This window comes from Pelodiscus sinensis, chromosome 9 (genome assembly GCF_052426305.1).
Source record: "Pelodiscus sinensis isolate ZL-2025 chromosome 9, ASM5242630v1, whole genome shotgun sequence".
NCBI lineage: Eukaryota > Metazoa > Chordata > Testudines > Trionychidae > Pelodiscus > Pelodiscus sinensis.
The window spans coordinates 68,149,487-68,171,132 of NC_143060.1; the positions used below are offsets into that span (position 1 = coordinate 68,149,487).

The 21,646-nt window shown below is 57.7% G+C and overlaps 1 protein-coding gene across 7 annotated transcripts in view; it reads right to left on the reverse strand.

The window, feature by feature from the left end:
- Window positions 1-21,338, reverse strand: part of LOC102462153 (P-selectin-like) — a 42,520-nt gene extending 21,182 nt beyond the window's left edge. For 3 of the 7 annotated variants that reach the window (XM_075937098.2, XM_089780661.1, XM_014580677.4), the window contains exons 1-10: window positions 21,183-21,338; window positions 19,082-19,172; window positions 14,161-14,550; window positions 12,557-12,664; window positions 10,225-10,398; window positions 7,603-7,788; window positions 5,707-5,892; window positions 2,503-2,688; window positions 607-792; window positions 134-319 (exon numbers count right to left, since the gene is read on the reverse strand). In XM_075937098.2, coding sequence (XP_075793213.2) covers window positions 134-319; window positions 607-792; window positions 2,503-2,688; window positions 5,707-5,892; window positions 7,603-7,788; window positions 10,225-10,398; window positions 12,557-12,664; window positions 14,161-14,550; window positions 19,082-19,172; window positions 21,183-21,314 — 1,825 coding nt within the window. In that variant the 5' untranslated portion in view covers window positions 21,315-21,338. The remainder of the gene's footprint in view (window positions 1-133; window positions 320-606; window positions 793-2,502; window positions 2,689-5,706; window positions 5,893-7,602; window positions 7,789-10,224; window positions 10,399-12,556; window positions 12,665-14,160; window positions 14,551-19,081; window positions 19,173-21,182) is intronic. The other 4 variants (XM_075937101.2, XM_075937096.2, XM_075937097.2 and 1 more) reach the window with 4 other exon arrangements.
- Window positions 21,339-21,646: the final 308 nt, after the last annotated feature.

A 21,646-nucleotide genomic window follows, 5' to 3' on the forward strand; every position in this document is an offset into this window, starting at 1 on the left:
GCGCAGCTGTAAGGTGGTGCTGCGCATGCGGCGTGCGCCTGGGGGTGGAACGGCGCATGCGCCACACGCCCGCTGCCCGGGGCGCAGGAATGGCTTGAGCCGGCCCTGCCCATATTTATTCTTATTTCTCTACCTTCACAGCGCGGGGCTGGCCCTGTCCACTGTCCCAGGGCCGTGCACTCCAGCGTCTCCGCTCCACGCCGCACAAAGCCCGTCTCACAGGAGAAGGCACAGGTGGAGTTATACGCGAAGTCTCCATGCCAGTGAGTGCAGTTTAACCAGCCTCTGCCAGGGGCGGTCAGCGCTGGGCACGTGACAGCTGGAAGAGCAAAGCAGAACTGTACTGACTGCTTCACGAGAGCTGAACAGCCCAGAGCACTGGGAATCCCCCGGCCTTCGCTTACTTTAGCGGGGTGGCTGCAGAGTTTCCTGGAGGTGTTCACGGGGGCTCTGAACACGGGGGTTTATCATTTCCTTGATCTGCTTGTCAGTTCTGTGCGTTTAGGCCTCCTAAGGCCAACTCGGTGTAATTTGTCCCAGAATTTCCCATTGGATGAGCAGAAGCAGCTTCCCCAAGCCAGTCCTGCAGGGCAGCCTGTACTGTACCTTCACAGCGCGGGGCTGGCCCTGTCCACTGTCCCTGGGCCGTGCACTCCAGCATCTCCGCTCCACGCCGCACAAAGCCCGTCTCGCAGGAGAAGGCGCAGGTGGAGCTATACGCGAAGTCTCCATGCCAGTGAGTGCAGTTTAACCAGCCTCTGCCAGGGGCGGCCAGCGCTGGGCACGTGACAGCTGGAAAAGCAAAGCAGAACTGTACTGACTGCACAATAAAGTTGCAGGGAGTTTCCTTTGAGTGTTCATGGGGGCTCTAAATCCTGAGTTTTACATTTCCTTGATTTGCTTTTCAGTTCTGTGTGTTCAGACATTCGAAAGCCAACTCAGCCTGCAAGAAATCTCCACATATGTCAGAGCCGTTTAAATTAGCCCTGCTTGGGTCATGCAATTGGAAGACCAAAGAGTAACTCTATGGGACAAGGTGCTGGGAGCTGGTAATGCCAAGGGAGGGGGCTCATGTGTGAGGGAATGCCAGGGCTGAGTGGGTTATGGTGGTAGGTGCTGGGTGTTGGGCTGCTGTGACCCCAGGAGCTCTGGCTGTCAACTGATGAAGGGGATTCATGGGATTTTTACAGGGATCCTGCATCGTGAGGGTGGGGGGGAGGGGGGAAGGGGGTTAACCTAACTGACTCATGCAGTCCCTTCTAACCCTGGGTTCCAGGATTCTATGAAAAGGGTCCTCACACTCAGGGCAAGTTGATGCAAGATGCCTCACAGTCCTGGGTTCCCCAGGAAGTGTCACAGGTGCAGGGGTTGTGTGTGTTGGATTGGGAAATATTTGGGGTTTGGGATCCTGCGGTGATTTGCCACAGGTGCTGAGTGGTGGTGGATGAAATGCTATGCAGACTGAAGTGCTGGGTGATTAGTGCCACGCAGGGGTGGGGTGCCAGTGTGAGCTGAGAGGAAGGTGCTTGGGGGTGAGGTCCCAGAAGGGCAGGAGTGGAATAGGATGGTACCAATGGGTGGGTACCAGGGGCATGGACCAGTGCAGTGCCAGTCCAATGGGGTGCCAGGAGGCAGGTGAATGGTTGTGCCCAGGAGTGAGGTGATGGGGGAAGAGAGGAGATGGCAGAAGATGGACAGCCAGGAAGTTGCAGTGCGAGGGGGCAGTGTGGTGGGGGATAGAGCAATAAAAGGCTTTATTTTCCGGAGAATCACATCTAGACTGGCGCTTTTCTCCGGCTTATCTCCAAGCCGGAAAAAAGCGGCAGCCATGTTAATGAAAATGCCGCGGGGGATATTTAAATCCCCCGCGGATTTGCCTATTCCAAAGTCTACATTAGCATCCCTTTTCCGGAAAGGGTGCCAATGTAGACACAGCCCCTGGGTATGTCTATACTAGCTCGTTAGTTCGAGCTAGGTAGGTAAATGAGGGCAACCGGAGTTGCAAATGAAGCCCGGGATTTAAATATCCCAGGCTTCATTTGCATGTTCCCGGGCGCCGCCATTTTTAAATCCCCCTTAGTCAGAACTAACTGCCCGCAGCTAGACGTGGCAGTTAAACGTTAATTCGAACTAGCTCCTTAGTTCCACGAGGAGTCTGGAGCCCCTGGGAGGCCTTGAGCAGGTTTGGGGGGCATCAAGCAGGGCGAGAATTAGGCTTGCTCAGACACAGGCAGAGAGCTAAAGCCCCACCAGCTGGGGCTGAAGCCCATGGCCCTGAGCCACACCATGTGGGGGCTGAAGCTGAAGCCTGAGTAATGCAGCTTTGTGGGAACCCCGTGGTCTGGGGCCCTAGGCAGTTGCCCTGTTTGCCCCTCTCTAATGCCTAAAGAAAAGCACAAGCGGACCATGGAGCTGTTGTTCCATATTGGGGCAGGGGCTCTCAGAAGGAAAGAGGTTGAGAACACCTGCTCTGAACAACCACAATTAATGCTGGGTCTCTACCTGCACAGCGCGGGGCTGGCCCTGTCCACTGTCCCAGGGCCGTGCACTCCAGCGTCTCCGCTCCACGCCGCACAAAGCCCGTCTCACAGGAGAAGGTGCAGGTGGAGTTATACGCGAAGTCTCCATGCCAGTGAGTGCAGTTTAACCAGCCTCTGCCCGGGGCGGCCAGCGCTGGGCACGTGACAGCTGGAAGAGCAAAGCAGAACTGTACTGACTGCTTCACGAGAGCTGAACAGCCCAGAGCACTGGGAATCCCCCGGCCTTCGCTTACGTTAGCGGGGTGGTTGCAGAGTTTCCTGGAAGTGTTCACGGGGGCTCTGAACACGGGGGTTTATCATTTCCTTGATCTGCTTGTCAGTTCTGTGCGTTTAGGCCTCCTAAGGCCAACCCGGTGTAATTTGTCCCAGAACTTCCCATTGCATGAGCAGAAGCAGCTTCCCCAAGCCAGTCCTGCAGGCAGAGCCGGATTAAGGGGGGGCCAGCCGGGCAGCTGCCCGGGGCGCCAACCTATGGGGGGGTGCCTGATTGCAGCTGTAAGGGGCACCGCACGGCCCCCGCCCCCGCCCCCAGGTGCACGGCGCCCCTTACAGCTACAATCAGGCGCCGTGTGGCCCCCGCCCCCAGGTGCACGGCGCCCCTTACAGCTACAATCAGGCGCCGTGTGGCCCCCGCCCCCAGGTGCACGGCGCCCCTTACAGCTACAATCAGGCGCCGTGTGGCCCCCGCCCCCAGGTGCACGGCGCCCCTTACAGCTACACTCAGGCGCCGTGTGACCCCCGCCCCCAGGTGCACGGCGCCCCTTACAGCTACACTCAGGCGCCGTGTGACCCCCGCCCCCAGGTGCACGGCGCCCCCTTACAACTACAATCAGGCGCCGTGTGACCCCCGCCCCCAGGTGCACGGCGCCCCTTACAGCTACAATCAGGCGCCGTGTGGCCCCCGCCCCCAGGTGCACGGCGCCCCCTTACAACTACAATCAGGCGCCGTGTGGCCCCCGCTCCCAGGTGCACGGCGCCCCTTACAGCTACAATCAGGCGCCGTGTGACCCCCGCCCCCAGGTGCACGGCGCCCCTTACAGCTACAATCAGGCGCCGTGTGGCCCCCGCTCCCAGGTGCACGGCGCCCCTTACAACTACAATCAGGCGCCGTGTGGCCCCCGCCCCCAGGTGCACGGCGCCCCTTACAACTACAATCAGGCGCCGTGTGGCCCCCGCCCCCAGGTGCACGGCGCCCCTTACAGCTACAATCTGGCGCCGTGTGACCCCCGCCCCCAGGTGCACGACGCCCCTTACAACTACAATCTGGCGCCGTGTGACCCCCGCCCCCAGGTGCACGGCGCCCCTTACAACTACAATCTGGCGCCGTGTGACCCCCGCCCCCAGGTGCACGACGCCCCTTACAGCTACAATCAGGCGCCGTGTGGCCCCCGCCCCCAGGTGCACGGCGCCCCTTACAACTACAATCTGGCGCCGTGTGACCCCCGCCCCCAGGTGCACGACGCCCCTTACAACTACAATCAGGCGCCGTGTGGCCCCCGCCCCCAGGTGCACGGCGCCCCTTACAGCTACAATCTGGCGCCGTGTGACCCCCCCCCGCCAGGTGCACGGCGCCCCTTACAGCTACACTCAGGCGCCGTGTAGCCCCCGCCCCCAGGTGCACGGCGCCCCTTACAGCTACACTCAGGCGCCGTGTAGCCCCCGCCCCCAGGTGCACGGCGCCCCTTACAGCTACAATCAGGCGCCGTGTGGCCCCCGCCCCCAGGTGCACGACGCCCCTTACAGCTACAATCTGGCGCCGTGTGACCCCCCCCCCCAGGTGCACGGTGCCCCTTACAGCTACACTCAGGCGCCGTGTGACCCCCGCCCCCAGGTGCACGGCGCCCCTTACAGCTACACTCAGGCGCCGTGTGACCCCCGCCCCCAGGTGCACGGCGCCCCTTACAGCTACACTCAGGCGCCGTGTGACCCCCGCCCCCAGGTGCACGGCGCCCCTTACAGCTACACTCAGGCGCCGTGTGACCCCCGCCCCCAGGTGCACGGCGCCCCTTACAGCTACACTCAGGCGCCGTGTGGCCCCCGCCCCCAGGTGCACGGCGCCCCTTACAGCTACACTCAGGCGCCGTGTGACCCCCGCCCCCAGGTGCACGGCGCCCCTTACAGCTACAATCAGGCGCCGTGTGGCCCCCGCCCCCAGGTGCACGGCGCCCCTTACAGCTACACTCAGGCGCCGTGTGACCCCCGCCCCCAGGTGCACGGCGCCCCTTACAGCTACACTCAGGCGCCGTGTGACCCCCGCCCCCAGGTGCACGGCGCCCCTTACAGCTACACTCAGGCGCCGTGTGGCCCCCGCCCCCAGGTGCACGGCGCCCCTTACAGCTACAATCAGGCGCCGTGTGACCCCCGCCCCCAGGTGCACGGCGCCCCTTACAGCTACACTCAGGCGCCGTGTGGCCCCCGCCCCCAGGTGCACGGCGCCCCTTACAGCTACACTCAGGCGCCGTGTGGCCCCCGCCCCCAGGTGCACGGCGCCCCTTACAGCTACAATCAGGCGCCGTGTGGCCCCCGCCCCCAGGTGCGCGGCGCCCCTTACAGCTACAATCAGGCGCCGTGTGGCCCCCGCCCCCAGGTGCGCGGCGCCCCTTACAGCTACACTCAGGCGCCGTGTGGCCCCCGCCCCCAGGTGCGCGGCGCCCCTTACAGCTACAATCAGGCGCCGTGTGGCCCCCGCCCCCAGGTGCACGGCACCCCTTACAGCTACAATCAGGCGCCGTGTGGCCCCCGCCCCCAGGTGCACGGCGCCCCTTACAGCTACAATCAGGCGCCGTGTGGCCCCCGCCCCCAGGTGCACGGCGCCCCTTACAGCTACAATCAGGCGCCGTGTGGCCCCCGCCCCCAGGTGCACGGCGCCCCTTACAGCTACACTCAGGCGCCGTGTGACCCCCGCCCCCAGGTGCGCGGCGCCCCTTACAGCTACACTCAGGCGCCGTGTGGCCCCCGCCCCCAGGTGCACAGCGCCCCTTACAGCCCAGGTGAGGGGGCCACGCGGTGCCTGATTACAACTGAAAGGGGCGCTGTGCACTCAGGTGGTGGGGGCCACGCATGCGCCATGTGCCTAGGGAGGAGCCGCGCATGCGCCGCACGCCCGCTGCCCGGGGCGCAGGAATGGCTTGAGCCAGCGCTGCCCGCAGGGCAGCCTCTACTCTACCTGCACAGCGCGGGGCTGGCTCTGTCCACTGTCCCAGGGCCGTGCACTCCAGCGTCTCCGCTCCACGCCGCACAAAGCCCGTCTCGCAGGAGAAGGTGCAGGTGGAGTTATACGCGAAGTCTCCATGCCAGTGAGTGCAGTTTAACCAGCCTCTGCCAGGGGCGGCCAGCGCTGGGCACGTGACAGCTGGAAGGGAAAAGCAGAACTGTATAAGGAAAATGTGGAGTTGGCAGGGGGTGATCCTTTGGGACGGCAGGGTGCAGTGCCAAGGGAGTTAGTTATTGGGGGTGGGTGAAGTGCCATGGGATTGTGGGTGCATGAGGTCAGGTTCTGGGGCCAGAGGATGCTGGGGATGTGATGCCAGAGGCATTATACTCTATATTACACTCCCATAAGCAAACTACGGAATTGTAGTCTAGATTGAATATCTATCAGGTGTGTGGGCAACTTCTTGAAAAAAAAAAACCATACTGAGAGAGTAGTTACAATGGCTTGTATCACAGTAGGAGGGCATATCTAGTGTGGTGCAGCTGGAGTCAGGCCTTGGTCCAGTACTATTCAGTATTTTGGTCATGACCTGGAGAGTAAAGTGGACAGGAAGCTTTTAAAATTTGGAATGGACCCCAGGCTGGAAGGGGGTGCAAGCCCTCGGGAGGACATAATTACAGATTAGAATGACCATGTCAGTTTGGAGAAGTGGTCTGCAATCCACAAGATGAAATTCAGGAAAGACAAGAGCAAAGTTCTTCCCTCAGGAAGGAAAATTCCAGTGGCAAATACAAGCTGGGGAATAATCGACCAGTTGGAATCACTGCTGAAAAGGGCTTTTTGTTGGCTCGTATTCCATTTGCAATCCACTGTGTGATGGAGCTTCAGGAAGGGTAATGTCATTCTGGGGTGTACTACGAGGTGTGCTGTCTGGCAGGTGCAGGGGAGGTAGCTATCCCACTCTACTCAGCATTGGGGAAGCTCAGCTGGATACCGTGTCCAGTTATGGGTGCCACGTTTTAAGAAAGATGTGGACAAACTGGAGAGTCCATAGAAGAGCAACACAAATAATCAAAGGCTTAGGAAACCTGGCCTCTGAGAAACGGTTACAAACAGCCATATTCAGTCCTGCGACGAGACCAGGGGTCTCTGATAACAATCATCAGTTGTGTTATGGGCTGTTATAAAGACAACAGTGATTCTCCATGTGACCGAAGGTAGGCTAAGAAGTAATGGGCTTAATTGCCAGCAGGAGCAATTTATGTTAGACATTAGGAAAACATTTCTACCAATAAGGACAGCTACGCTCTGAAAGCCAGGGCCTAGGCAGGCTGTGGAACCCCAGCACTGGCAGTTGATAAGAACAGGTTGGACAAACACCTGTTGGGCGGTTTCAGTTTGCTTGGTCCCGTTAGTGTAGGGGGCTGGACTGGAAGCCTCTCGAAGCCCCTTCCAGCCCCACACTGCTGGGTGGGGCTCAGGCCTCAGGAGTGGCTGTCGGGGAAGAGGTGCTGAGATAGGAGCACTTCAGGGGGATGAGGTGCCATGACGAGCCATGGTGGAGGTGTGGAGCCAGGGGAGCCAGCTGTCCGAGGGGAGTGCCAGAGACATGGACTGGTGGTTCCTGAATCGCCCTGTTGGTGGGGTGGCTCTGGAGGACGGTGACAGGAAGAGGAGCTAGGGGACAGCAGTGCCAGGAGTTGGGGGCATCCACTTGGCACTGGTGTAAAAGGCTGGACGGGGGGACCAAGGTCCCTTTCTCTCTGTGAAACTTTCCATTGCACGTCTGCCCAAGTGGAAGGATCCAGTCCCCTGGCACCCTAGACATCATACACAATGGGCTCCTCTGCACAGGGCAACAGGCATCATCCCAGCTCCACCCTGTATTCTCTGGACACCCCCAGGTACCTTCACAGCGCGGGGCTGGCCCTGTCCACTGTCCCAGGGCCGTGCACTCCAGCGTCTCCGCTCCACGCCGCACAAAGCCCGTCTCGCAGGAGAAGGTGCAGGTGGAGCTATACGCGAAGTCTCCATGCCAGTGAGTGCAGTTTAACCAGCCTCTGCCAGGGGCGGCCAGCGCTGGGCACGTGACAGCTGCAGACAGTGAGAATATGAGCAAAGTGGACAGTCAATGTAAGGCCCTCACTCCGCTCTTGGTGGGGCCCTCTGAAGCCAGCTCTCAGCATTCATAGCAGCCTGCCCCCCCACTCCTGTGGAAGTGGCAGAGCCAGGGGCCAGGATAGTGGGGGGCAAAAAGGAGGTGACAGTTGAGCCGACTGCACGAGAGCAGTTTGTGTGCGGGAGCTGGGACAGAAATACCAGTGGCTGCTGTAAATCAGGATTAAGGTGCACAGGTGAGTCAGTGTCAAGGCTCGAGCCTTGGACAGCAATGGTTGCTGCAGAACAATGTGTGGCCATTCGGCTTGACTCCTGGGAGATGAATGGGGTTGTGGTGTGTTAGCAGAGCTGGGATTGGGAGATACCCATGTCCAGAATAGCAGTAACTCCAGGGGAGTCAGCAAAGCCCCCGGCACGTGTAACCGCTATGATATTAAGCAATTATACAGTTCTATTTTAACTGCACTTTTACATCCCTAGTAGTCACCCCTTGGTCAGTTCCGAGTCCAAGTTGGACTGGTTTTGTGTGGCACATGCTAGTATTTCTGCAATAGCCTCACACCCAACCCTGCAAATCAATTCTTGTAGTTCCAGCTGTCAGAGATTTGCCATGCTGTTATGCATAAGGCTAGCTGAGGCTGTGAGGCAGGGTTAGCAGGTTACGCCCTAAACACATCTGGTTTTGCACAACCCTGTGCCTCCCTACTTATCTGATCTTGGTTTTTATCGTGTTTCCACCCTCAGATCCTCTGCTCTAACCACTGCTGCGAGCCTCTGCTCTGGTTAGCAGGCTCCCACAAAAACATCTTGGTGCTTTCTTCTGACCCGCCCCATTGCCTAGAGCAGGGTGGGGGATCTAAGGCCCAGGGGTCTGATGTGACTCCGGCTTGCCTGGATCCAGCCCGAGGCTCAGGGCTCCCTCTCAACATTGGGAGCCCGCGCTGGTGTTCCAGTCCCCCCACTGCCTCATCGCGGTGCTGGAGCACCCAAAATCTACCAGGCTCTGGGGTGTGTGGAGAATGTGGGGAGCATCTTTCTTCTTCTCAGTCGGGGGTCACGTCAGAGAGGGTTTGGGGAGTTGTTTTACAGCCCCCAACTGATTTTTCTGGGCCTCAGCAGCCCCTGGCCCAGAGTGTCCTGCCAGAATGGATCGGTGTAGATACAGGGCACGTAAAGGTGGAATGTGTGCCTCTTAGGACAATGCAGGTGAGACCACTACAGGAAGCCTGTGTCCAGTTCTGGGTATGCAAAATTACAACTGCAACATTAGAAAAGTTTCGGGCGAAAAGCAACAAGGATGATTCTCCTTTCCAGCTATCATTAATGGCCAGTGAGGCTGCAGCTAGAGAGAGTCATGTCATGGGGCTGTGAGCATCTCCCGGGCTCCCTGCATGCATAAGGCAGACAAGAGACACCCAGCCTGTATCAGTGTTACAGAAACACCTATTGCAGAGCTCTGAGTGCACCGGGGCACTCAGTCCCCTGCCATTCACTATGCAGCAGATGCACAGACCTCTTTTTCCATGCAGTTAGCAACCATTCGTCCCAGAAGCAGGGATCCACTTCCCAGCTGGGAAGGCAAAGTGGAGCATAGAGCCAGCTATGCAAGTAAACAAATAAAGCAAGAAACTTGGGAAAGCAGCTAATAACTAGCAGCTAGACTAGTTGTCAAAGCAGAATTTCCTACACTGAGTCTGCCAAACATGCTTTGTCACAAAGGGTGGATTTCTCCTCCACATCATCAGTGTGAGATTCCACTGAAATGGCCAGTCCATGCACCCTAGCCTACAATGTCTGTATGGGACTCCTTGGACACACTGCTGAAATATGACAGGTGTGCGTGCGTGTGTGTGTGGGGGGGGGGGGGCGGGACCTCAGCCAGCCAGCTGATTTGGGTGGTCCCAGTGATTGCTGTGGAGCTTCCCAAGCTCAATACATCAAACCACGTACATTCACCTGGAGCTCTGTTAACAATCAACCATGTAACAGGATGGGGGACCAGCCATAGACGATACTTGCATACAGCGGTGAAAGTAACTTAACATTTCTTACAACAGGTACTGTCCTATTGCAGCCTGGGTCCCTGCCACCTCTTTAAATCGCTCCCATAGCTTGCCAGAGCTGCACACCAGGTCACACCCACGTACCTTCACCTCTGCTTGTGCATGTAAAGCAGATAACACGGAGATGAGTGTGGCATAAACCCCAGAAGGATCGAAAGATTAGCAAGAGCTCATGACCCATCACTGGCTGTGAACGCCCCATGTGAAGCCAAAGACATTACATCCTGAGGCTGGAGCTGTACAAAAGGGCTCACTACCCAACTCCCAGTCTGGCTGTTCCCCACGTAGGCTCTGAGAATCCCACTGTCTAATCAGTGGAGAGGGGGCAAAAGTAACTGCTGGCACCCACCTGCACACTCTGGAGGCACTGCTGTCCAGTTCCCCGATGCCAAGCACTGCAGTGTGTCCAGCCCTCGCAGTTCGAACCCCTCCGGGCACTGGAAGGTGCATGTGGAGTTGTAGCTAAATTCCCCCAGTGGGTGGCTGCAGGCAGGCCCCGGGCCAAGGCTCTTGCAGGTCACAACTACAAGGACATACAGCATCAGCAGCTAGAAGGGTGGTGATGGGGCACAGGGTGGGCGCCAGATCTCAGGCTCTGTGGAGCACAGCCCAGCCAGCCAGCCAGCAGCTGCAAAGTCCAGCACAGTGCTATCCGTAACATGCTGGCTCCAGACCCGTAGTCCACGACTGGGCTCTCACTCAGCTGCAGTGGAAACGTGCTGTAAACAAGCCCTGACACGCCTGCAGGTAGCAGTGAGCTGAGCAGTCAGGTACAAGTCCCCACACCACAGCGGAGAGACTCTGGGCTTGCGGCTCGCCTACCAAGAGGCTCGGCCTCCCATTTAGGCCTGGGCCACGGCTCAGCCCTAAGACCAGAGCAGGACTAAATCTGGCCCATGGCTGCCCTAGGGAGCAGGCTTCCCTGCTGAGAAAGGCAGGACTGCCAGGCCCTGCTTGAACAGCTGCAAGCCTGGGGGTGGGGGAAGAGGCTTCATGCCAGGGGAAGGCAGAATACTGCTGGGCCGAATCTGGCCCACCAAGCCACAGGATCCAGCCCACAGACCCTCCCCCACTGCGATCCTTAGGCACGTAGCAGCCCCTGGTTTAAATTCAGGGCTGCTCCACCTGCCTCTCTGCTCCAGAGAGAGGGGAGGGTTCCCTGTGATCTCCCCAGCCCAGCCCAGCCCTCAGCTCCTATTGTCTAGACCAGCCAGGCAATAGGAACTGACCCCAGCAACCAGCCAATAGAAGCTGAGAGATTGGCCTGGAGGCAGCAAAAGCCTCTCCCCCACCTGAAGGTGAGAGCCAGGTGGAGGCAGCAGCCTTTTATTATTACGCAGGCTGGGCCTGGGGCAGCAGGAGCAGGAGGTCCAGCCTGCTGCCCACAAGACAGGTAAGTGCCTCCCACTAGAACCTGCCTCTGGCGCCTTCCCTGGTCAACATCTAAGCCCTCTGCACCCCTTTGCCCCAAGTCATAACTCCCTCCCAAAGCCTGTACCCCCTAGGACACTCCTCTCTGGCCAGAATCCTCTCCTACACCCACACTTCCCCCAGGACCCTATACACCAATCCCCTGACCCAGGTCACAACCCGTCCTCAACCCAAACCCCCTCCCAGACTCTGTATTCCCCCCTACCCCAAGCCAGATCCTCTCCTGCACCCATACTCCCTCCCTGGCTCTGCACCCCAGCCCCGATCCAGGTCACAGCCCCCTCCTTCAAACTCCCTCTCCTGCACCCCAGTCCTTAACCCCATGCCACCTCCTGCACAGAAAAGTGAGGCCCTTGACTACTTCCCAGAATCTTGGAGTGGCCCCCCAGCAAAATTATTGCCCACCCCTGCTTCATATGCTGCCCCCTGCCTCCAGCACGATCCCACTGGCCAGTTTCCAGCCAATGGGAGCTTCCTGTTGTCAACAGGCTGCTTGGAAACCCCCCCCCCCCATACCTCAGGTTCATAGCTATTCACAGGCCACATGCCCCCTATAGAGAGTGCAGGCTAAGCAGGAAGGGAGTCAAGCAGGTAAGTCTGGCCAGAGCCTGCCTCTGGCTCCTCACCCCACATAGCCCAAGCCCCCTGCCCCCCTCCTGTACACATCCCTTCCCAGACCCTGCACCCCAATCTCACAACCCAAAACCTCTGCACCCCCTCCTCAGATAACCCAAACCCTGTGCCCCCTTCCTGCACCCATGTCCCCTCCCAGTCCCTACCCCAGGTCACAACTCCCTCCCTTTCCACACCCAGTCCTGCGCACCAATCCCTTTCTGCACCCAGCCTCCATCCCAGACCCTGCGTCTCCTCCATTCGTATCATGGAAGAGTGTGGCCCTTGACCACTCACTCAGTTCTTGAAGTGGCCCCCATCCAAAGTTATTGCCCACCCCTGCCTAAGACAGACTGTGCAGTATAGGGGTGTAGGCCAACCCCTAAGGGAGGAAATCGGGGCTAGACTGAGCTGGGGCAGGCAGTGGGTGATAGCAACAGAGGGGTCGGGGCTGGGGAGGCAACTCCCCCTCTTCCTGCTTAGCCAGGGAGTAACAGCAAAGGCCGCTCCTCTGGCTGTGCTCATGCTCTGCCCGGTGACGAGGAGCAGTATTGAGGGGTGCCCAGGCCTTGCCCCGGAGGGGGACCCTTCACAAAGTACATGCAGTGACTGCAGCAGGCCCTGCCGCTGGCCCTCACCGTGTTCACACTCAGACCCGTAGAAACCAGGGTAGCAGTCACAGGTGTAGTTCCCGATGGTCTCCACACACTCCCCACGCTGGCTGCAGGAGGAATGCTGGCAAGACGCTGCAGAGATATGGTGGAGGTTAGGATGCGCTCACAGCTCCATAGACACAGATCACAACCCACCCTCCTGCCTGGATCCTGCACTCCAGCGCTGCTGGATTTCTTCCTTGCAGGATTCTTTCAGAGTCTGTTAAAGTCATGGGAAAACCCCTCCCTGCAAATAGCCTTGTCTCAGGCTCTTCCTGGGCATTTGGGGCCTAGATAATACTTAGTGCACCCAAGCTTTCCCAGCTAGGGGGCATTGGCCCCTTGCCAGCAGCGTGGGGCAGCAGCTGCTTTGCACGCATTATCACATAGCTCTTGGACCCACAGGCACTGCCTGGGTGGGTAGGCTGCCCTGGAGCCATTGTGTGGATGCTCTCTTGCGCAAGAAAGCTCTGACGGCCATTTTAGCCATAGGGGTTTCTTGCGCAAGAAATTCCTGTTGCCTGTCTACACTGCCGTCTTGTGGAAGAGCTCTTGTGCAAGAGGGCTTATTCCTCCTGGGGAGAGGATTATCTCTTCCGGAAGAAGCCCTGTTTTCCGGCGCTGTACTGTAAATGTACTTGCGCAAGAATGCGCATGCAGTGTAGATGCTCAGCACGTTTTTGCGCAAGAACAACCATTCTTGCACAAAAAACCTGCAGTGTAGACGTAGCCTTGTAGTAGGGTGTCCGGCCCTTTAAGGGTTAGTGGCCTGGGCCAGCCCTAGTGAAGAGGTAGACACAGCTGAGCAGGGGTCAGCTGACGTCCCTGGATGAGTGGCAGGAAGCTGGAGAGAAGGGGATGCTCAGGGAGAGACAGGCCAATTGCTGTAATCAGCAAGAGGCTTCTGTAGGAAGCTGGTTTACTTGGAAGGAATCCAGAGTCAGGCCTGAAGAAGGCTGAGAGCCAAGGAGAACAGAATCCAGGGCATAAGGAAAGACTCCAGCCAGGCAAGGACACAGCCCTCAAGGGTTAGGCTTGGGCTACATGCTGTCTGAAATCATGGGAGGCGGCCAGCCCACTGACACTCTTCTATGCACAATGAGGCTGTGTCTAGACTGGCAAGTTTTTCCACAAAATCGGCCGCTTTTCCGGAAAAACTTGCCAGCTGTCTACACTGGCCGCTTGAATTTCTGGAAAAGCACTGACGATCTCATGTAAGATTGTCGGTGCTTTTCCGGAAATACTATGCTGCTCCCGTTTGAGCAAAAGTCTTTTTCTGAAAGACTTCTGCGCAAAAGGGCCAGTGTAGACAGCACAGGACTGTTTTCCACAAAAAAGCCCCGATGGCGAAAATGGCGATTGGGGCTTTTTTGCGGAAAAGCGCATCTAGATGGGCCACGGACGCTTTTCCACAAAAAGTGCTTTTGCGGAAAAGCATCCTGCCACTCTAGACGCGCTTTTCCGGAAATGCTTTAAACGGAAAATCATGCCAGTGTAGACGTAGCCTGAGGGTTTAATTCTCCAGAGCTGTCAACTCAGCAACGTGACCAAGGGAGTACTAGACAGACACACAGGGCCGGGGTAGTTACCTTGGTAACACAGCGCCCTCTTTTTCTTTTGGCAGGGCTCATCGTTCCATTTTCCAGCCTCACGTTCCCTCTTGATGTAAATCTCCACACAGTCTTGGTTCCTTCCTCTGTTGTTGGGTTCCCCAGCAGCCCAGTTCACCGCTTCCTTTGTCAGGGCCTTGCTGGTACCCACCCAGGTCCAGACCTTGTTTATCTTTCGTATCCCAATCCAGTAGTATGTGATATGGCGGGGCAAGGAACTGTTGAGATGAGCAATTTCCTTCTGGTTCTGGATTGCTACGAGATCGGTGTAGAATGTCCTGCAAAAGTTTCTGGCCAGCTCCCATGAGTAATCCTGTTTGTCACCATAATGGTAGGTCCAGGCTCCCACCTCCACCTGAGTCACGAGCACTGTGGCAAAGGGTAGAAAGAGGCGAACTGGGGTTATGACCTGTGACAGACTGTGACAGATCGGCATGAGAAAAGCATTCGGAAGTTGCAATGTCGAGCACTGTATGTTGGGAAATGCCACAGTTAAGGTTGCCATGTAACCGAGTTCAGCCCTCTTGTGCCATGCCATCGTCTTCGTGGCACGGTAACCTGTAACTTGCCCACAGGTCCCCGGTCTCACTTAGGTGCTGACTGAATGAGCAGCTACTCAGTAGTTCTGTGTACTCCCCACTGGTCGATGTGTGACCGCACCTCTCCCCCACCCCAGCCCTGCTGTACAAACCCTGCTCTGCAGATAGATTCATTTCCCCAAAGGCTTTGCTATCGAACTCGCCACTACAGCAGCTGAGTGCTTCCCAAACATGACTGAGTTTGTATTCACAATGCCCTTAGGAGATGAGATGGTGGGGATATCCCCACTTCACAGGTGGGGATATCCCCACTTCACAGGTGGGGATATCCCCACTTCACAGGTGGGGATATCCCCACTTCACAGGTGGGGATATCCCCACTTCACAGGTGGGGATAGAGGCATCGAGGCACTGGGTGCTCAAACTGCCATTAATTTGAGGTGCTGGACCAGCGCGATTAAGGCTGACAGTAATGGTGGGGATCCCATTTGAGTAGACCTCTCTGTGCTACACAGTTTAGATCCGTGGATATAAATAATCTCTCTGCAGACTTGCAGGACTACAGTGACAACTGGACGGGCTCACATGCGCCCAGACAGGAGATGCTGCCTACACACGCTAGTGTGCCTGGGGACAGTTACCAGTGAGTCTGGTGCCTGCCCGCCCCAGTGGGCAGGGTTGCAGGAGGGCACAGCTTACTGAAGGAGCTTCCCTGGGCTGGGTGCTGGCTCCTGCAAATGGCAACCCCACATGCTGCTGCTTTTGCCGCTGTGGTCCCAGGCCCAGTCATTGGCCAGGACCTTGCTGGTCTCACTCATCACCAGGAGCGGCCCGAGGCCGGCTGCAGCAGCTGGCACCCTAGGCGGGGCGGCGCAGTCGGTGCCCCTGCCTGCACGGCTGTCAATGGCTGTGACGTCATCACTGGCTGCCTGGGCCAGTGGCGCCCTAGGCTCACAGGCTGCCTCTGCTAGAACCTTGCGAATCCATGGAGATCTGTGTTATATCCACAGAGAGCTGCATCCATGAATATTCATTTCTGATCTGTGCAGGGCTGTACATCGGAGACACCTAGGCCCGGGAGTGCTGGAGCATGTAGCATTGCAAAGCGCTTTCTGTGTTCACAGCACTGTTCCCACGCGTCCTAGTTCAGCTGTGAGTGCTCTGCACTTGTGCAAATGAGCTCCCAAGTCTCAGCTTGAGCACCCAGAAAGGAGGAGCACACAGTCACTGGCCACGGGGGAAAAGTTTGGTTTGAATGATTTGCCTTGCCTCAGGGGCAGAGGCAGGAAGAGAATCCAGTTCTTCACGGCGGCAGTCACCAGCCTTTCCCTTCCTGCTTCTGCATGGAGGGCTCCTAGAGAACCCTGCTTTTGTCACTGTACAGTCTGGATTCATCCCCTAGCCTAGGTCCATCACTGCACTCAGCAAGGCATGAGTTCTGGCATTTCCTGTTGTGCGAGAGCTTGACATGGTGGCATGAATAATGTTCCTTTGAAGCAGCTTTCTCTTCCTGTGTGGGTGTGTGATTTCCTCAGGGGTTTTAAAAAGCAAACTAAAAACGCCAACAAACCCACAAACCAGAGGATCCATCATGTGACATCATTGTGGCACTTGACATGGATCAATAGCTGAGGACCCTGAGACCCAGTGCACAGACCTCTGCCACGTGAGCTCCTGGCAGAACCGTAGCGGGAGCAGGTTGGCATCCTGTCAGGGGTGAAAGTGTTTTAAAAATGTTCCCAGTGGGGGTCCTGGCTCTGAGCCCCTGAAAGGAGCATGGACTCGAGGCGAAGGCCTGCCTCCACCAGCCAGCCTTTTAGCACAGCCTGGTGTGCCCTGCCCGGGACTCCCACTGTGAGTTCAAGGCTCTAGGACTCCAGGTGCTATCAAAGGGAGCCCACCAAGTAATCTTCTGGGTACATTGCTCCTGTAAGCAGGGACTGAAGGACTGCTTGCAATGCAGCCAGCTGAAGTTGTTTAGCCCTGCAAGATAATTAACTGTTGCTATGTAAATACAGCTCATGCTGGGATGGGGAAGGAATCCGGGGTGTGGTTATGTAAATCCAATTCAGCCAGGGCTGATGGAGGATCGGTTGTTAGAATGGAATGCGATGTATTTGGCTGTTGTGTGCTCACAAACCATGCTACCCCTAAATGTGGGAACTGTAAAATATGACACCAGTGCTTGCAGGAGAGACACCATCATTATAAGGGGTCTCAGATGAACAAGCCTCCCCCTTCCAGAGTTGCGTGGACTAAGTTGGGGGAAGGGGCTTGAGCCAGCCTGCTTCATGCCTGCCAGGTGTGTGCTGTAAGACTGGTTCAGCCTGTCTCCTTTCCCGCCCTGCTGTTCTAAGGATAGACCTAAAGCAGACTCCATGGCTATGTCTACACTGGCAGGTTCTTGCGCAAGAATGGCTATTGTTCTGCGGAGCATCCATGCTGCCCGCCTGCTCTTGCACAAGAAGATTTACAGTACGGCGTGGGAAGAGAGGGCTTCTTGCGCAAGAGCTACGCTCTTTTCTAACAAGTGTAAGCCCTCTTGCGCAGGAGCTCTTGTGCAAGAGAGTAGTGTGGACATGCGGCAGGGGTTTCTTGTGCAAGAAAACCCTATGGCTAAAATGGCCATCAGAGCTTCCTTGCACAAGAGAGCATCCACACTGCCATGGATGCTCTTGCACAAAAGCACATGGCCGTGTGGATGTGTTCTTGTGCAAGAACCCGCCAGTGTAGACATAGCCAAGGAGTCTCTCTGTTATTCCAGTGAAAGCTGGATTCTTTTGGCCAGACTACATGATGGCTAAGAGTTGAAATCACTAAGAGCTGAAGTCACTGGTTTGGCCTGGAGCCATACCCATTGTGACTGGCAGGGTGGCTGGCAGGAGCAACCGGCAGGTAGCCAGTAGGAGCAGTGGCAGGTGGCCAGCAGGGTGGCTGGCGGAAGTGACCGGTGTTGCAGCCAGTGGGGAGGCTTATCAGTCAACTAGTCGATTTCCTTCCCCTCTCCCCACTTGCTGCCTCTGTCAGAGAGAGAGGCAGCTGGGAGGGAGGGGGAGACGGGGTACTTAAAAGCGGCAGCTTCGTACAGCTGAGCCCGGGACCAGCTGTGTGGCGCTGCTGCTTTGAAACGCCAAGGCAATGTTCAAAAGGCGCAGACCTGTACAGCTGATCCCTGGCTCTGGCGGTATTGTCCCTTTGACAGGCTGCCTTGGCATTTCAAAGGGACAGTGCCATACAGCTGAGCTGGGGATCAGCTGTGCGGCTGCCCCTTTGAAATGATGAGGCAGCATTCAAAGTGGCAGCGCCGCACAGCTGATCCCAGGATCAGCTGTGCAGCATTGCCGCGCATGGAGCCCAGATTCAGCTAGGGACTCCCCAGCTAACCCAGGCTCCACGTGGCATTTCAAATCGGCAGCCCAACATGGAGCCCGGGGTCAGTGACGTGGCCATTTTGAAACGTACAAGTGCCCCGGCTGGGTACATTTCAAAGAAGGCACACGCTGGCCCCAGGCTGCAGGAGGAGGTCTCCTTCCTCCTCTGAAATGTACAAGAGCCTATCACTAGTCGAGTACTCGCTGGAAATTCCATCGGCTATTCGAGAGTCAACCGTTACTTAACAGCCTTAGTCGTCGGGCCCAGAGTAGAGCTCGTCTGGACTATGCCTGCTCAGGGGAGGTCATTGATCCCTGGCCTGTATGTCTGGGGAAGCCGAGCAGGCTCATGTGACCCCTCCATTGTAACTAGGGTGGAATCCTGGCTCCGTCAGCCTGGGATACAGGAGGGTCCCGAAGCTAAGAGAAGGGATTAAAGAGCTTCAGAGGGGAGCTGAGTTAGTCTGTAACAGGAAAAACTTTAAAAACAGCTCATGGTCTGGCAGCACTACAAAACATGTAGATAGTGGGAGCTTTCATGGGCACAGCCCAGAGAGACGGGGGAGGAACAGACTTTCTGGGTCCCTGGGCAAGGTGGGGTTGTGGAAGTGGGGGGGCCTTAGGCAGAAGAGACAGGGCTGGGGCCCCCCAGCTAGCCCTGAGCACTGACTGGGGCACACCACTTGATGCTCTGTTGGTGATTCAAAGAGTAGCAACAGTGGTGCCTAGGAGCCCTGGGCCCTTTTGAATCACCAGGCCCTGGGGCAGTTACCCCTCCCCCCCGGCCAGCAGCCCTGAAGAGGGCTTGGATTTCGGTCCCTAAGTAAGCACCCTGGGTGGGAATTCTGGCCCAAATGAAACTACTTCAGTGCAGTGTCCCTGGGCAGAGTGGCTGTGACTGATGGGGCCACACCAGTACCACGGAGACAGCTGGGATTCTCTCCCGGCCCACTCAGCGGCGGGCCACCAAGGAGCTGCGGGAAGGCTTACCCCAGCTAGCGGCAGCAAAGCTCAGGAGTCTGGTGACAGTCCAGCCACGTCTCCAAGCCCTGGGGCTGGAAGAGAGTCCTGTGGTGATGGCCTGGGGGTCAGAAAAGCATGTCCATTAAACCCTGCAGTACTGCACGATAGGCAGGTCTGGGTGCTGACACAGAGACTGGCTTCGCTAGCTCATATCTGTAATGCAGAGAAAATGCGGAATCTCAAAGGGCCAGGGCTGAAGCCTCCGTGCTGAACGGCAGCACAACAGGGACTTGAGGCAAGCAACTCGGTTAAGCAGCAGGTTGGTTGTTCCTGACGGTCCTGGAGCAGGCGACTGAGTGTGAGATGCTGGCCAGTCTCATGAGATCAGCTTTGAGGATGGAGGCAGTTGGTCCATCAATTCGATATACAGTGAGCCTCTCAGTCACTCAGAGCAATGTTCAGCAGTAAGTGACACTAGATTAGAAAAAGGGCTGCCCACTGTGAAATGTTGAAAGCTGAACCCCGCTCCCCGCATTAGAGGAGCAGCCTGATTGTCCCCACAGCTGTGTGGGGCTGTAGGGTGAGGTCTGCGGAGCTGACTCCTAGACCTGGCCTGGGAGATGCGCTGCCATGGGGTTGGGACACAGAGCAGAAGTGCCCTGGGGCCTGAGACCAGCCTTGCTCAGAGATCTGGCAGGAAGGAGGGGGTGCTCCGAGCAGCCCTGATTACTCGGCTCACCTGGGTCTCAGCTTCCCCGCTAGCTGTTCCTAGTGATGCTCACAGCCTGGCTGGAATTGGGGACACAGGGCGCAGCCTTTGGCTAGCATTCAGGGAAGTCATTGATGTCAGAGCTCTGGAGGGAAGGTTCCCCATGTGGCTCTTCATCTCTAGCTCTGCATCCGAAGTGGGGATCTCCATGATGTGCATGGCCCTGTGACAGGGCGCTTGCCCTGCACTGGCCCTTTAAGGGCAAACCCCAGCCCCAGCTGAGGCAGTTCTTGCCAATGAGGGCCCAGCTGGGGGCTGTATAAAGAAGGACTCCTGGGCTATGTCTACACTCGCGGCTTCTTGCACGAGAAATATGCAAATGAGGCTAAGCATGGAATATTGCTGAGCCTCATTTGCATACCTAATGAGCCACTATTTTGGCAGAAGAGGCTCTTGTGCTAGAGGGAGCTGTCTACACTGCCCCCTCTTGCGCAAGAGCCCGCCAGTGTAGACATAGCCTGGAGTGCAAACAGGATGGGGGGCTCAGACACCCCCGGAAGGGGGGCTCAGACGCTGCCGGCAGGCAGGGTCCTGAAGAGGGTGCCGGGATCAAAGAGAAACACGGGGAGCCACCAGCTAGAGGGAGCCGTCCACCGAGGCAAGCAAGCCAATTCCCAGGACTGCCGGCTGTAGGCGCCATGGTGGGGAGTCTGCCCTGTCACACGGTCATTCAGGGGTTTGCTGGGGCAGAGCCTCTCAGCCAGGTGAGGGGGTGAATCCCAGCTGTGGAGCAGAGAGCTCTCCCTGATACTGCGGGGGGGAGGCTCCTTGGTAGCATGGGATTAGGTAGTGTGGGGAGAGGTCTCCCTGGCAGCTCAGGGGGTCCCCTGGCAGTTTAAATCTGGGCAGAGGGGGGCTCCCCCTGGAAGTTTGGGGGGGCAGTAATGGAGAGGGGGGCTCTCCCTGGCAGCTCAGGCTGGGCAGTGAAGGGGGGGCTCCCTGGCCAATTAGGGTTGGGCAGGGAGGTCGGGGGATTGTCCCTGGCCATTCATGGATGGGCAGTGGGGGGGGGCTGTCTCCAGCGGCTCAGGCTGGGCAGTGAGGTGGGGGGCTCTGCTGATTCAAGCTGGCCCCTTAATACTGGAGAGGGGAGCACAGGAGAGCGCTTCTCTCTCCTCACCACCTGGAGTTGCCTTTGCAGCTCTGCGGGGCTCTGTCAGGGCATTGTCCCCCTGCTGTGGGGGCTGTTGGCAGTCCCTGTCTCTGGCCCTGTCCCCATGCCGGTACCCACACTCCTGGTGCCTGGGACAGAGCTGGCAGCTTTCTTGTGAGCCGCTCCTCTGCCTCCCTCACTCCTTCCTAAATATTGCACAGCTGAAGCCAACCACATCCCTGGGCAGAAGAAGGTGCTAGACCTACCATCTCTGGTGCCGACCTGCCAGCCTCCACTCTCCTCCCTTCTCGCTCAAGCCTGGACTGGAGACTGCTGAGTGTCCCTCTGCTCGGCTGTCTTGCAGCACTTCCTTTCACTTGTGCGGAGTCTCGCTGCATTTCTTTCCTCTTCCTCCCCCCACACCAAGTCGCTCGGCCAGAGGGAGCGTGTCTGTGAGCTGGCGGGGCACGATTGACCTGGGAGGTGGGGAATCCCGAGCCCTGCTCCTGTGATTTGATACTGACCCAGAGAACAGCACCTTCAGGGGGAGGAACTGAGGGGTCCTCCCTCAGAGTGTCCCTGAGCCCATGGCTAGGGAGCCTCTCCTGAGAGCTGAGAGGCCTCAGTGTCATTCCTCTCCCCCCAGCAAGCAAATGAGGGAATTGAATGTGGGGGGCCATTGACCAGCTGAGTGTGCCAACCAGACACCCCCACCTCCCCTCGGGCAGCA